Source organism: Mercurialis annua, linkage group LG8, assembly GCF_937616625.2.
Source record: "Mercurialis annua linkage group LG8, ddMerAnnu1.2, whole genome shotgun sequence".
Taxonomy (NCBI): Eukaryota; Viridiplantae; Streptophyta; class Magnoliopsida; order Malpighiales; family Euphorbiaceae; genus Mercurialis; species Mercurialis annua.
In genome coordinates this window covers 25,618,130-25,634,663 of record NC_065577.1, presented here as the reverse complement: position 1 = coordinate 25,634,663, position 16,534 = coordinate 25,618,130, and the positions used below count along the sequence as shown (strand labels likewise).

Here is a 16,534-nt window from a genome sequence, read left to right as displayed (position 1 = left end):
AAACTCATGTCGAGACTGGCTATAGGGAATGGGAATGGTTGTTCCGAAACTCGTAGCAAGCCTAGGAAAAACAGTAAAAACATTTCGCGTTTTGAAAACATAAAAGGTCTCAATCTCTTTTTGCAAGTATTTGAAAACCATTAGATAAACGTGTAATCAAAACCGTGCGATTGCATTTCTGGACTCAGGCTAGTACGTGTACGCTGCAAGTGTCCTAACACGACCCTGTCCGAAAATAATGCCAGCAGTGCAAACCAGCCATCACATCAAGTAACTGGTTTAAGCATGCCAAATAATTAATCACATAGCGTTTATCAAAACCATGTTTCTTATAAACAACTAGCAAAAGCCCTTTTTATATAAAACACGCTTTTGTCCCAAAATGACACTGACAGTAGCTTCACATCAGAGTTTAAGCAATTACAAATGAACTACTATGCGGAGCTAGAATTACTCTGCAGCTCTAGAGTGACCTTTATTTAATTACAACTTCCGGAGAATTAACTGGAATTCTTGTCACGTCAAAATATCATTTACCTGTGAAAGGGAAATCAACGGGGGTCAAATATGAGTGAATTCACATAGTTACTTAAGCATATTAATAAAAACAAAAAATCGCATGTAAACATACTTTGTGCATCCAAATAACCGATCCAAATGAAACCCTAAGAGAAACCCCATTTGGTTAACTATGGTTAATACCACAGTTCATGCTCTCTTGTTTAACACAGGATGAAATGTGAACTCATGGTACCACAATCATCTTATCTCTATGTAAGGTTTGTTGGGCCGTAAATTGAATTACTGGCTCCCCATAATAACCTGTTAGGTCTAGGCCGCTTTGCAAGCATCTGGCCAAAGAACCCAACTAGTATGAAATGCAATGATTTATTTATACCGGTGATCACACAGTCCTATTGTTGCCCAATAGATAGCACGTTCGAGTGGATTTATATATTGGTTTCAAATCGACTCTATGCAATGCAATTTCAAACACATTTCTAGTTGTAAATGTTTTGACATTAATATTCAAAAGTAAATATGCGAACTCACAAAACCGTTATCCACAAAACAGTTTTTGATCACCCTCTACTCTCCTGGTCCGATAACTTGCTTGCTCATCGGATCTAGTTAGAAAACATTTGTTAAACACAATTGAAACAAGATTTCTAACTCTAAAGAGTAGACTCTCTACAGACATTAATAGACATATAACATATACAGTCTATTCTTATCATCAATACAAACTCATAGTCCTCTGACTATTAATCACTTTGATTAATAGAGGACCTAATTAAAATGTCTCTAAGTTTTAATTAATCGAACTCCCTTAATTGTCCAAGTTCTTTTAAGTCCATATTGAACGTACCGTTTAAAATTGTCCGAACCTCGTCAATTCGGAACTCGACGTGCGAAAGCACGTCGGAAATGCGCGCTGGCGCAAGGCTCTGTGCGCTTTCATAGGACACTGTGCGCTCGCACAGGACACTGTGCGCCCGCACAGTGTCCCTGTGCGTCCGCACAGGTGACTGTGCGGTCGCACTTTCTCAAATAGACTGTGCGCTCGCACAACTTGGCTGTGCATCCGCACAGTCACTATGCGAAGTACAGTGGCTGTGCTTCATGCACGGCCACGGGAACTTCGTTCTCGAGCCGATTTCTGTCGAGCTATACTCCACTTTTTCGATCCAAAACACATATACAAACACTAATCTATCCATTTCCGCTATCGGAACGTAATCATTACCTATTCTTTCGATTCGATACGGTAACCGTTATATATTCGAATATAATCTATTTCCTATGTAACCAAATTCAAAATAACGGTTATAACTTCAATTAATAATGGATTACAGAAGAAATTTGAGTTAGAAACGAGAAATCAGATCGAAATCGACGAACCTACCGTCGCGTGCCGTCATCGCCGCTTCTCTGAATTATAAAACCTAAGTTTAGGTTTTCTATAACTAATGAAACAATTCATTTGAATTGTTTTATTATATAGTTTGGTTAAATTCCAAACTAGTCTTTAGGCATTCACGCGATATTTTAACCCAAATTCTTAAATACTCGTCCGCAGGTAAATTTGAAAACGAACTCCGAAATTTATGAAATTTTAACCACGAATTCTATATTTCGTAATTAGAATAAAAACGTAATTTTTACTCTCACGGGACTTATATTTTATTTCTAATAAATCCTTAAAGATTTATCAGAGCTAAATTAGACCCACTTAATAAAATTCATATCTCCAAATTCTATAAAATTTTAGGGGTAACTTTCTAAAAATATTCTGTGAATATTGACTCCAAAAATATTCACACAGGACTTATAAATTATTCTATTTTAATTAATAAGCATTTCTTAATTCCCGTTAGTTAAAATATAAATATCCAAATTTTATATTTTAACTTCTATAGCTATTTTATTTCCGGAGATACTATAAATTAAATTTATCCTTAAATTTAATTTACGTTCTCCCAGTCCAATAAATTATTTCTTACGTGGAATAATTTAGTCCTTTAATTTTACGGGGTATTACATTCTCTCCACCTTATTAAAATTGGTCCTCGAATTTCAATAAGAACTACGTACCTTGTAGAAACAGGCAAGGATATCGCTGACGCATATCAGCCTCCGTCCCGCGTACATTCCTCCACTGAATGGTTTCTCCACAACACTTTCACCATAGGAATCTCCTTAGTACGAAGCTTCCGCAGTTGAGTATCTATTATCCCAACAGGTTGTTCCTCATAAGAAAGTTCCTCATTAACCTCCACAGCTTATGGTTGAATCACATGAGAAGGATCTGCGATATACTTTCAGAGCATCGATATGTGAAACAACGGATGAGCTTGCGACATATCTGGCTGTAGATCTAACTTGTAAGCCACCGCTCCTATGCGCTCTATAGTCTCGTATGGTCCCACATATCTTGGAGATAACTTGCCTCTCTTTCCAAAACGAACAACACCCTTCATTGGTGATACATTCAGAAAGACATAGTCACCGACTTGAAACTCTATCTTTTTTCTCTTTGGATCTGCATAACTTTTTTGGCGACTAAAAGGAGTTTCCAATCGCGTCTTAATTAATGGTACCTTCTCTGAGGTAATTTGAATAATCTCCGCTCCTGTCAATTTTCTCTCTCCCACTTCCTCCCAACAGATAGGAGATCGACACTTGCGATTGTATAATGCCTCATATGGAGCCATTTCGATACTGGAATGATATGTGTTGTTGTATGAGAATTCCACCAATGGTAAATACACATCCCAGCTACCTCCAAAATCCACTACGAACAGTCGAAGCATATCTTCCAAAGTCTGAATAGTCCTTTCAGACTGTCCATCAGTTTGCGTATGAAATGAGGTACTAAAATCTAGCCGCGTTCCCATCGCTTCTTGCAAACTTCCCCAAAATCTAGAGGTAAACACCGAACCTCTATCTGAAAATATTTACACAGGAACTCCATGTAGACTGACTATCTTGTCAATGTATACTTGTGCCAATTTCGCCGCAGTATAAGATATCTTAATAGGTATGAAGTGGGCTGACTTCGTCAGGCGATCCACTATTATCCATATAGAATCAAAACTTTTCTGCGTCTTAGGTAGTCCAACCACAAAGTCCATCATAATCCTCTCCCACTTCCATTCTGGAATGGGTAGGGGTTGTAAAAATCCATATGGCCTTTGGTGTTCAAGCTTAACTTGCTAACATACTGGACACTTTGCTACAAACTCCGCAATATCTTGCTTCATTCCGTTCCACCAGTACATCTCCTTAATATCTCTATACATCTTGGTAGAACCTGGATGAATACTATAAGTTGACCCATGAGTTTCCTCCATGATCTTCTGTCTTAGATTCTCAACATCTGGTACACACAATCTGGTACCATACTTCATTGCTCCATTGACATCACTAAAGTCTTGGCACTTTCCTTTCTCTACTTCATCCATCACATGCTTTAGTTGAGGATCCTCACCTTGTAATTCCATAATCTTGTTAATTAGTGCTGGTCGCACACTTAATTGAGCTATCAAGCTTCCAAGATAAGAAATTTCAAACCTGATGTTCTGACTGAACATCATATAGATCTCTTTGATCAATGGCTTTCGCAACTCCGTAGTAACATGTGCTAAGCTTTATGCAGACTTTCTACTTAACGCATCAACCACCACATTGGCTTTACCCGGATGATACTGTATAGTGCAATCATAAATCCTTAAGCAATTCTAGCCACCTCCTCTGTCTGAGGTTCAATTTACGTTGATCAAAGATATAACTCAAACTCTTATGATCCGTGAATATCTCGCATGTTGCACCGTACAAGTAATGTCTCCAGATTTTCAATGCAAAAATCACTGCTGCTAACTCCAAGTCGTGAGTAGGATAGTTCACTTCATGCTTTTTCAGTTGGCGAGAAGCATAAGCTATCACTCGTCCATGTTTCATCAAAAAACATCCTAAACCAACCCTTGAAGCATCACAGTAAACAGTGAATCCTTCAATACCTTCTGGTAATGCTAACACTGGAGTTGTCGTTAGACACTCTTTCAGTTTCTGAATTTTTTTATCACATTTCTCTGTCCACTCATACTTTGCATTTTTCTGAGTTAACTTCGTTAATGGTGTAGAGATTTTTGAAAAATCTTGCACAAATCTTCTGTAGTATCTTGCTAATCCAAGGAAACTACGAATCTCAGTCACTGAAGTTGATCGTTTCCATTCCACAACCGCTTCAATCTTCTTTGGATCTACTTTGAGACACAACATGTCCCAAAAATGTCACTTCATCAAACCAAAATTCACACTTTGAAAACTTGGAGTACAATTGATGCTCCCTTAATGTCTGAAGAACTATGCGCAAATGATGCGCATGCTCCTCTTCCGTATGCGAGTAAATCAAAATATCATCAATAAAAATGATTACAAACTGATCCAAGAATGGTTTGAATATCCTATTCATCAAATCCATGAAACCCGCTGATGCATTCGTCAATCCGAATGACATAACTAGGAACTCGTAGTGACCATACCGAGTCTTAAAAGTGGTTTTCGAGACATCATCATCTCAGATCTTCAACTGATGATATCCTGATCGCAAATCAATCTTAGAAAATTACCTTGCTCCTTGCAATTGATCTAATAAATCATCAATCCTTGGCAAAGGGTACTTATTCTTGATTGTAACTTTATGCAGCTGTCTGTAGTCTATACAGAGCCGAAACTCCGTCCTTTTTCTTGACAAATAAGATAGGTGCTCCTCACGGTGAAACACTTGGTCTGATAAAACCACGATCAAGTAGCTCCTCTAGTTGATCCTTCAATTCCTTTAACTCTGTCGGCGCCATCCGATAAGGAGGTATTGATATCGGTTTGGTACCATGAGCTAACTCAATACAGAACTCTATCTCCCTGTCTGGTGGTAATCCCGGTAATTCGTTTGGAAAAACATCTGGACACTCCATCACCACTGGTACATTCTGTACCATCCCTTGAATTTTCTCTGTATCCAACACAATAGCTAAGAATGCTTGACATCCTTTCCTCATCATTCGCTGAGCTTTCATAGCTAAAATTATGCTAGCAGTGGATTTCCATTTTTCACTTTGAATTGAAACCATTTCAATTCCAGGGGTATTGAATGTCACTAACTTCTCGCGACAATCCACGCTCGCATAATGTCGAGCTAACCAATCCATGCCTAATATAACATCAAATGCTAGTACTTCTAGCAAAATTAGATCGGCAAGCAACTCTCGTCCTTGAACATTCACAGGACAAGACGAATAAATTATGTCCACATCCATACTTTCACCCATTGGCGTAGCTACTGATAATGGATTTTGCAAATAAGCGGGTTGCCTTCCCATCTTAATCGCAAAAGTCGGTAAAACAAATGAATGTGTCGCACCCGGATCAAATAATACTAAAGGATCCATAGAAGCTATAGTAAAAAATACCTTGCACAACTGCATTAGAGGCTTGAGCTTCCTTTGGGTTTAGTGCAAACACTCTGGCTTGACTTCCTTCTGCTTGAGAAGTCTGGCCAGTACCTCTTCCCCCACCATTTCTTCCTCCACCTCGATTATTGCCAAAACCTCTTCCTCTCTGACCGGTAAATGTTTTACCAGTCTGACCTTGCCCAGATGCCGTCAGAAACACAGGCCTCCGCTGCTGCTGAAAAGGTTGAGCAACACTGGCAGTAGACCCTTGTGCTCCTGACATCGGACACCGTCTTGCATAATGGCCTTGTTGGCCACAAGCAAAGCACGCTCCTGGACCAAGATGACACACTCCATAGTGTCTCCTCCGACAATTCTGGCAGAATGGAGCTAAAACTCCAGAACTTCCTGAGCTACGTCCATTCGAACTAGCTCCAGGGGTATTGAAACCCTTATTATTCTTCCCTTTAAATTTTTTACGTCGTGGTCCAGTAAAACCACTTGGATTAAACCACATTTGTGTATGGCCGTCGCACCAACTTGATCACTCCTTGTCAACATTGGTGCAGTAGAATTTACAATCCTGCCAAACTGCACCAACGAAGTCTCCGTCTGACGTGCACTGTCTATCAGCTGAACCAAATCTCAATTCACATTAGAAACAAGGCTAATAAATTCGCGTCCTAAACCCTTGATAAAATTCGCATTCACCCTTGCTGGATCAGCCATCAAATCAGGTGCAAATCTTCCCAACCTAGTGAATTCCGTCACATATTCCTGTACTGACCTATCTCCTCTTCTCAAATTCAGCAATTGATCTCGATAACTCTCGGTCACAGAAAATGGTAGATAAAATTCTTTGTACCGATTAACAAAATCTTCCCAGGTCATCTGATTCATCGTAGGTTGAATTATACGTCGAAACCAATCTTTTTATGGTCCTTTACTTGACATTTCAACTAACAAGATCGACTGTCTCTCGTCAGCCTGCAGACGTCTAGCATTACGCTCAACTTCCTCGAGGAAATCTAATGCATCGCCTGAACCATCAAATTCTGTTGGTTTGAGCCGCATGTAAGCCAAAACACTGTGTCTATCGACATTTGCACCGATACCCTGTTGTTGTTGCAATAGTTGCTCCCTATGCATAGCCTGATTCTCCACTTGGTTAGCCTGCATAGCTGCAACTCTAGCTAAGAACTGATTAAAATCAAAGCCTGGCGCATTAGGTTGTTGTGGCATCCCAAGAGCCTGAACTGGTTCTTATTCCTCCACAGCCTGACCTCTAGCCCTACCTCTAGGTCTACCACGCCCGCGGCCTCTACCTGCCGCATTAGCCGGTTCATGTTGCCCTATATGCACAGACGACTCATCATGAGCCTCTTCAGGTGCATCTCGTATCATCGCAGCTCGACCGCGAGTTTGTCTTTGGTCAGCCATCCTAACCAAATCAAACCACACTGCAATCAAACGATGGATAACAAATACGAGTTCAATATGTACGCATATAACCATCTCAATGGTCACACCTCATGTGCTCATGCGTATCACAACATATAACTCCTATCATACACACTATAAACTCACAACCTAAAGGAAAAGCTGAATATTTCACAAACAAATGATGACATTTCAAGGACATGACTCAAATCCTATTGCTGCAGTAGTTCCTTAGACTCTATTACTCGAGTATCGGCAATGTTACTGTAGACACTCTAGTTCTACAACATTGCTCTGATACCAACTTTGTCACGACCCGATTTCTGCCTAGAAACTCGTGTCGAGACCGGCGCTAGGGAATGTGAATGGTTGTTCCGAAACCCGTAGCAAGCCTAGGAAAAACAGTAAAAACTTTTCACGTTTTGAAAACATAAAAGGTCTCAATCTCTTTTTGCAAGTATTTGAAAACCTTTAGATAAACGTGTAATCAAAACCGTGCGATTGAATTTCTGGACTCAAGGTAGTATGTGTACGCTGCAAGTGTCCTAACACAACCCTGTCCGAAAATAATGCCAGCAGTGCAAACCAGTCATCACATCAAGTAACCGGTTTAAGCATGCCAAATAATTAATCACATATCCTTTATCAAATCCAGGTTTCTTATAAACAACTGGCAAAAGCCCTTTTTATAAAAAACCTGCTTTTGTCCCAAAATGATACTGACAGTAGTTTCACATCAGAGTTTAAGCATTTACAAATGAACTATTGTGCGGAGCTAGAACTACTCTGCAGCTCTAGAGTGGCCTTTATTTAATTACTACTTACGGAGAAAGAACTGGAAGTCTTGTCACGTCAAAATATCATTTACCTGTGAAAGGGAAATCAACGGGGGTCAAATATGAGTGAATTCACATAGTTACTTAAGCATATTAATAAAAATAGAAAATTGCATGTAAACGCACTTTGTGCAGCCAAATAACCGATCCAAATGAAAACCTAAGAGAAACCCCATTTGGTTAACTATGGTTAATACCACAGTTCATGCTCTCTTGTTTAACACAGGATGAAATGTGAACTCATGTTATCACAGTCATCTTATCTCTGTGTAAGGTTTGCTGGGCTGTAAATTGAATTACTGGCTCCCCAGAATAACTTGTTAGGTCTAGGCCGCTTTGCAAGCATCTGGCCAAAGAACCCAACTAGTATGCAATGCAATGATTTATTAATACTGTTGATCACACAGTCCTATTGTTGCCCAATAAATAGCACGTTCCAGTGGATCTATATATTGGTTTCAAATCGACTCTATGCAATGCAATTTCAAACACATTTCTAGTTGTAAATGTTTTGACATCAATATCTAAAAGTAAATATGCGAACTCACAAAACTGTTATCCACAAAACAGTTTTTCGATCACCCTCTACTCTCCTGATCCGATAACTTGCTTGCTCGTTGGATCTAGTTAGAAAACATTTGTTAAACACAATTGAAACAAGAACTCTAACTCTAAAGAGTAGACTCTATACATACATTAATAGACATATAACATATACAATCTATTCTTACCATCGATACAAACTCATAGTCCTCTGACTATTAATCACTTTGATTAATAGAGGACCTAATTAAAATGTCTCTAAGTTTTAATTAATCGAACTCCCTTAATTGTCCAAGTTCTTTTTAGTCCATATTGAACGTACGGTTCAAAATTGTCCGAACCTCGTCGATTCAGAACTCGACGTGCGAAAGCACGTTGGAAATGCGCGCTGGCGCAAGGCCCTGTGCGCCTGCACAGGACACTGTGCGCCCGTACAGTGTCCCTGTGCGTCCGCACAGGTGCCTGTTCGGTCGCACAGTCTCAAAGAAACTGTGCGCTCGAACAGCCTAGGCTGTGCGTCCGCATAGGCACTGTGCGACGCACAGTGGCTGTGCGCACGGGAACTCCGTTCTCGGGCCGATTTCCGCCGAGCTTTACTCAATTTTTCGATCTAAAACGCATATACAAACACCAATCTATCCATTTCCGCTATCGGAACGTAAAATCATTACGTATTCGTTTGATTCGATATGGTAATCGTTATATATTCGAATATAATCCATTTTCTATATAACAATTCATTTTCATTATATAGTTTGGTTAAATTCCAAACTAGTCCTTAGGTATTCACGCGATACTTTAACCCAAATTCTTAAATACTCGTCCTTAGCTAAAACGGACAGCGAACTCTAAAATTTATGAAATTTTAACCACGAATCCCATAATTCATAATTAGAATAAAAACATAATTTTTGTTCTCACCGGACTTATATTTTATTTCTAATAAATCCTTAAAGATTTATTAGGGCTAATTTAGAGACACTTAATAAAATTCCTATCTCCAAATTTTATAAAATTTTAGGGGTAACTTTCTAAAAATATTCCGTGAATATTGACTCTAAAAATATTCACACGGGACTTATAAATTATTCTATTTTAATTAATAATCATTTCTTAATTCCCGTTAATTAAAAATATAAATATCCAAATTTTATATTTTAACTTCTATAGTTATTTTATATTTCCGGAGATACTATAAATTAAATTTATTCTTAAATTTCATTTACGTTCTCCCGGTCCAATAAATTATTCCTTACGTGGAATAATTTATTCCTTTAATTTTACGGGGTATTGCAGCGGCACTTTCAATTAGATTTACTGAGAAAGAGATTCATGATACTTTGTTGAGTTGTAATAGTAATAAAGCCCCAGGCCCAGATGGGCTTAATTACTTTTTCTACAAAAAGGCTTGGAATATTTTGAAAGAAGATTTCATTGCTTTGTTCTCAGGTTTCTATGACTCTGCTTCCTTTCCGATTGGTTTAAATACCACTTTCCTGGTTTTAATTCCTAAATTTCAAGGGGCTTCTAATATTAAGGATTTTAGACCAATTTGTTTGATTAATGGGGTTTTCAAATTGATCTCTAAGGTTCTAGCGAATAGACTTTCTTCAGTTCTTCTTTGGTTATTTCTGAAAACCAATTTGGCTTCATAAAGGGTAGAAGCATTCATGACTATGATTGCTTCATATATTATTCACCTGGTCAAGCGTCGGAAAGATCAAGTTTTTATGATTAAGTTGGATTTCGAAAAAGCTTTTGATTCTATTTCTCGCAGCTTTATTTTGAGCATGCTTCGCATGATGAATTTTAAACATAAGTGGATTAGTTGGATATCCTCCTTCTTTGATTCAGCTGAGCTCTCGGTTCTCTTGAATGGTAGTCCTACTGAGAATTGTTTCATGGGTATAGGGGTTCGTCAAGGTGATCCTATCTCTCCTATGCTTTTTGTTCTGGCGGTTGACTGTCTGAAAGCTTTATTCTCCAAGGCTGTCAGTTTGGGTCTCTTAGCTGGTGTTCATATTGACGGATTAGACGAGCATGTTTCCATCTTGCAATTTTCCGATGACACGCTCCTTTTTGTCCCGAATAATTTGCAGATGGTAGAGAATCTTCTTCGTATTCTGAGATGCTTTGAGTTAATCTCTGGGCTCAAAATTAATTACCAAAAGTCCTCTATTATTGGTATTAATGTTGACCCTATCTCTCTATCTAGAGTCTCTGGTATTCTCGGCTGTAAAATTGAAGAGTTTCTGATAACCTATTTTGGCCTTCCTTTATCAGATAGATCAGTAGGTATCAAACATTCGGATCCTGTAGTTGCTAATTTTTCTTCTCAGCTTTCTACTTAGAGGGGTAATCTTCTTTCGCCTGTAGGTAGGCTAACTCTTATTAAGTCTGTCCTTTGTAGTTTGTCTGTCTATTACTTGGGTTCTCTTCGTATTCCTTGCTCTGTGGCTGATTCACTTGAGCGTATTATGCGACGATTTTTATGGAACGGAAACGTTGATACACAGGGCTTTTCTAAAATTGCTTGGACTGATGTGTGCGTTCCATTCACAGAGGGGGGAGGGTCTTAATATTACCCCTTTTCAAATATGGAACATTTGTTTATTGATGAAATGGATGTGGAAACTTATGGTTTCTGTTTACACCGGCCCAGGAAATTATTGGGTAAGACTTCATGTGGGCTTATTAGGGATTCAGGCCCAACGAAAAGCCTTTTTATTATTGGTTTTTCTATTTTGTAGGAATTTGTAGCTCATTAGGAGTGATTTTATATTAGAGTTTTAGTCTTAGTTGGATTAGGAGTCTTGATTATGAGAAGCTATAAATAGCTCAGAGATTCATTATTTTTGTATCAACAAATCAATCAATCAAAAACCAAGCCCAGTGCTTTTTATCTCGCAATCTCCGGATTGTTTTAATTTAGGAGTAGTTTTCGGTATTAATCTCGCCTGAGTTCATAACTCCCGGATTATTACTTTTAGATCACGTGGTTAAGTGTTTTTAACCAAACAAGCCCTGCGAATATCTACATAGGTTCGTTAAAGTATCAAACCTCAAACCGATCCCGATAATAAATTCAAAGATTCGAGTCCGGAATATTTCCAGGCGAACATCTTTTGGCGACTCCACTGGGGAGCAGTTTATGGTAGCACAAAAACGGACTTTATGGACGATTCCAGGAACGCTCGGTCCATACGCCGACAACAACGGAAGGAAGGTGATAGTAGACGAATCGGATTCGGATAGATCTGAAACCATGGCCAAGGACAAATAGGTGAACCAATCAAACAAGGTGCCGAATACAACGGATACCGAGGGGAACCTGCCTAAGGACAAGAACGACGACGCGACCGATGATATGATAGATTACTCACGTCAGCTTCCTCCCTCTCTCCCTTCTTTATCACAGGCCGATTTCTCGGCCATGAGGGGCGAGATAGCGCAGGAGAACAAGCAGATGTTCGACGGTGCTATGCATCAGATGTCCGAAGTAATGAGGAATATCATGGCCGACCAAACGTCGGTCTAGAGGCAGATCCAAGGGAACTTGGACGGCCTCAACAAGGCAATGGAAAACCTGGGACGATTATTTTCCGGGCAATCCACCGCCGATCAGGGGTACAGAAGGGCCGAACAGAACCAAACACCGAGCCGTTCTGGTCAACCAGGTGGTTTGGCCGAACAACAACCCAACAAGATGGGATATACATATGGTTCCGTTAAGCTCTTGACGAGGAACGAGGCCGAATTCTCAGGAAGGGCCGATCACCCGGGGGCAAGCTCGTCGAACCCACAAGGCGAAGCTAGACCACAAGGGGGAGCTACTGGAGCCAACACCCAGGAGCCTAACGTGGGTGACCGATCATACTCTGAGGGAGGCGATCCAAATATATACAATCAAGGGCAACTCGTGGACATGTTAGAAAGGCTCGGGGTGGACTTGCGACCTATGCCTCGCCCATCGTACATGAAGCCATATCCAGACTGGATCGACAAGTTATACCCTTTCCCAAGGGGTTACAAAGTGTCGGAGTTCAGTCTATTTTCAGGCGAGGAGAAGGGGAAATCGACGGTTGAACATGTCGCCCGCTTCTCGGCCCAATGTGGCGAAGCAGCTGCTCATGATTTCTGGAAGCTCAGGCTTTTTGCCAGCTCCTTGACAAAAATGGCGTTTACATGGTACTCTAGATTGTCGCCCAATTCGGTGGACACGTGGAAGGAACTCGAAATCCTCTTCCATGAGGAGTTTTACAGGGCACCACCTGATGTCACTCTGGCCGACCTCGCCCGAATCTCGCAGTTACCAAGCGAATCGGCAGAAAAGTACATCGGCCGATTCAGAAACCTCAGGACTAGATGCTCCACCAAAATGTCCGAGGCCGATTGCGTACCGATGGTGGTAAGAGGGATGAGTTTCGCCATGAGGGAGCACTTCGAGGGCCATAGGTTTCGTGACTTGTTCGAGCTAACGAACAGGGTGACGAGCTACGAAAGACTCCTCCAGGAGAAAGAACAGAGGAGAGGCGCATCTAAGGGGACCTATTACAAAGACCAGCTTGACGTGGCCGTGGTGTCCGACAGTGAGGATAGCGGTTCCGAAGATGAAGTCAACATGGCCGAATTTTTGGGAACGAAGCCCCTGGAATGTTCGGCCTTGCGAAAGCCTGGCTTTGTTAAGAAAAATAAGACTGCGGTGGTACAAAAGGAATATTCGTTCGACCTAACCAAAGCCGACGACATATTTGATGCCTTGTTGAAGGATGGACAGATCGCCTTAAGCGAAGGTCATGTAATTCCGCCGTCGGAGGAGCTGGTCGGTAAAGATTATTGCAAGTACCACAATTCCTGGAGGCACAACACGAACAATTGTGTAAATTTCAGAAACGTGATCCAGAAGGCGATTAACAAGGAAAAACTTCTGTTTCCAACAAAGAAAGAGGCCGATGTTAAGTACGTGTCTATTAACACCGTTCGGCCCCACTTTGATAGCTTCCCAGAGCAAGGGCACATACAAAGCAAGTGGAACCCTAGAAGGCCCAAGTCGAGAGTAGAGACCGATGGTTCAAAGTGGCGAGGAGAAAAAGGACGGCCTCAGCAACAGAAGAGGAAGCGCCATAGTTCGCCTTTGCAGATATGACCTGTCCATCATGCAGTACGTGTATTAAGGTCAAGAGATGCGAGAATACAAGGGAACACCCCAAGACCTTTAAACCAAAATCGCCCACAGAGCAGTGGCAGAAGCATGAGCCACAGCAGAGGTCTACCACTAACGTGTTCAAAAGGATATTTCGGCCAACGGAGGAGACCCCTCGTATGACGAAAACCCAGAAGAGGCGAATGCAAAGGCTGCGACAAGAGTCGCGAGCGAATCACGGGGCAGAAACGACTCCCAGAGAGAAGCAAGGATATAGACCAATAGTCGAGAGATTGGGGGCAAGGAACCAGGCCGATGAGGGTACCAAATCGCCTGAACGGCGAAATACCAAGGTCAGGAAGATATGGGTGCCTAAGGTTGAGAAACAAGTGGGCGATTTGGCCGACACTGCATCGGCTGACAAGTATGACAAAGATTCCAGCGGCCAACCGTCCTACAAGGATGTACTCGTATCGCACCAGGATGGCCAGCTGAAAGCGAGATTGCCCAAAGACCGCGAAGTCATTGTTTCACACAAGAAGGGAGTGTAAAAAGCTTGGGTCCCGGTGGTAAGGGACGAATACGGAGTAAAGGTGGTCACACTCCCCAATTCATACAGGAGCAAGCCTGGACAAAAGGCGACATTGGAAGGCGATGTAATCGTTCCGGAAGGAGACAGCGCCGACAGTACGGCGGCGGTATCTCTTAGCAAACCTCCAGTGAGGATGACACGGCATATTCGGCCACTGTACATCAAGGCCGATTTGAACGGGGTATCGATTAACAGGGTCCTTATCGATAACGGGGCCGGCGTTAACATACTACCGGCGAAAATGCTCAAAAAGCTGGGCATAACGCGGGATCAGCTTGACCCGACCGATGTTTACATGACTGACTTCGCAGGGGGCGAAACGCCGGCCGAGGGGTACATCACCCTCCGAATCAAGGTAGGGCGAGTAGAAACCGAAGAAGGGTTTTTCGTGGTCAATGCCCAGAGCAACTACAACATTTTACTCGGCCGAGATTGGATACACTCCAACATGTGTATACCATCAACCATGCATCAAATGCTCTTCATATGGCGAGATGACGGCGAGGCCGAAGTTGTGCAGGGCGACCCCAACCCCTTCGGCGAAGACCATAACGTGCTTGAAGCACGTTTATACGATGAGGAGGTGCGCAACATACAATCCCTTAGTTCGAGAGGAGAGACGAGCGTTCCTCGCTTGCTTGTTAACTCGGATCGGCCGGTATCAGTGACCCTAGGGGGCAAAGGCCGATCCACCATCCTCAAAAAATTTCAATGATAGTACGACATAAAGAATTGAGGGAGAAGATTAGGCAGTTAGCCTCGCTGTATGATATTGCATCGGCCGAATGCATCTACGAGGATCAAGATCAAGACCCAACAGGATCGCTACAAGTTGGGGATATATGATTAGCAACCGGGAAGTTGGAAGATGATCCCGCCCAAGTACAAGACGACCTCCTCGAGGTGAATCTTGGGACAGATGATTCGCCGAAGCCGATATATATCAACGCAGGACTGGACGAGGGATTCAGAGAACAACTGATCGCTCTACTTATGGAGTTCCGCGACTATTTTGCCTGGTCGTATGATGAAATGCCGGGCCTTGACCCTGATATCGCCGAGCATAAACTTCCATTGAAAAGTGGGTTTCGGCCATTTCGGCAACCTCCCCGACGGATGTCCAGGGAAGTGGATACTCTCATCCAAGATGAAATTAAGCGGCTGGAAGATGCCAAGTTCATTCGGGAAGCCCAATACACCGAATGGCTCTCTAATATCGTACCGGTGATGAAGAAAAACAGGAAGCTAAGGGTATGTGTGGATTTTCGAAACCTCAACTTGGACACACCCAAAGAAGAATACCCGATGCCGGTAGCCGATATGCTAATAGACAGGGCAGCAGGACACACGATACTCAGTTTCCTCGATGCGCACTCTGGATACAACCAAGTTCCAATCAGCAAAGAGGACATCTCCAAAACAGCTTTCTGATGCCCCAGGCCGATCGGAGCGTACGAATGGGTAGTGATGCCTTTCGGCTTGAAAAACGCGGGGGCAACATATCAGAGGGCGATGAACAAAATGTTCAGGGGCCTTGATTGCCTTGAAGTTTACATCGACGATGTCGTAATCAAATCAAATACCGGCGAAATCCATCTGGCCGACCTCCGGAAAGGTTTCGAACGTATACGACGTAATGGGTTGAAGATGAATCCTCTTAAATGCGCATTCAGCATTTCGGCTGGAAACTTCTTAAGTTTCTTGGTTCACCAGCGGGGGGTAGAAATAGATAAGAACAAAGCCAAGACGATTATTAATGCTGAACCACCAAAAACCAAGAAGCAGCTCCAGAGGCTTATCGGACAGATCAATTTCCTTAGGAGATTCATAGCAAACACAGCGGGCCGACTTCGCAGCTGGAGTATTTTGCTAAGAGGAAGAGAGACCGATGAGTGGACATGGACGGACGAGCAACAGAGGGTGTTCGATGATTTAAAAGGGTACCTGGCAAAACCTCCGGTTATGACCCCTCCAAAGCCGAATAAGCCATTATTACTATACCTATCGGCTGCACACGAATCCCTAG

The 16,534-nt window shown here is 41.9% G+C and overlaps 2 protein-coding genes across 2 annotated transcripts; one reads left to right on the top strand and one right to left on the bottom strand.

Annotated features, from left to right (window-relative positions):
* Nucleotides 1-5,928: 5,928 nt before the first annotated feature.
* LOC126661780 (uncharacterized) lies at nt 5,929-6,471 on the bottom strand. Its single transcript, XM_050355646.1, has one exon. It carries the CDS (start codon nt 6,469-6,471, stop codon nt 5,929-5,931), a length of 543 nt encoding a protein of 180 aa, XP_050211603.1.
* Nucleotides 6,472-12,698: 6,227 nt separating this feature from the next.
* On the top strand, nt 12,699-13,919 carry LOC126661779 (uncharacterized). The gene is made up of 2 exons (XM_050355645.1): nt 12,699-13,259; nt 13,446-13,919. The coding sequence occupies exons 1-2, from the start codon at nt 12,699-12,701 to the stop codon at nt 13,917-13,919; spliced, it is 1,035 nt and encodes a 344-aa protein (XP_050211602.1).
* The last annotated feature ends 2,615 nt before the right edge of the window (nt 13,920-16,534 follow it).

What these genes read in the sequence shown, in the direction of transcription:
- LOC126661780 (XM_050355646.1), bottom strand. Translation starts at nt 6,471, where the DNA reads ATGTGGTTTAATCCAAGTGGTTTTACTGGACCACGACGTAAAAAATTT.
- LOC126661779 (XM_050355645.1), top strand. Translation starts at nt 12,699, where the DNA reads ATGTTAGAAAGGCTCGGGGTGGACTTGCGACCTATGCCTCGCCCATCG. An exon ending in TGTTCGAGCTAACGAACAGG is followed by an intron (nt 13,260 to 13,445) that starts GTGACGAGCTAC and finishes GCCTTGCGAAAG; the next exon opens with CCTGGCTTTGTTAAGAAAAA.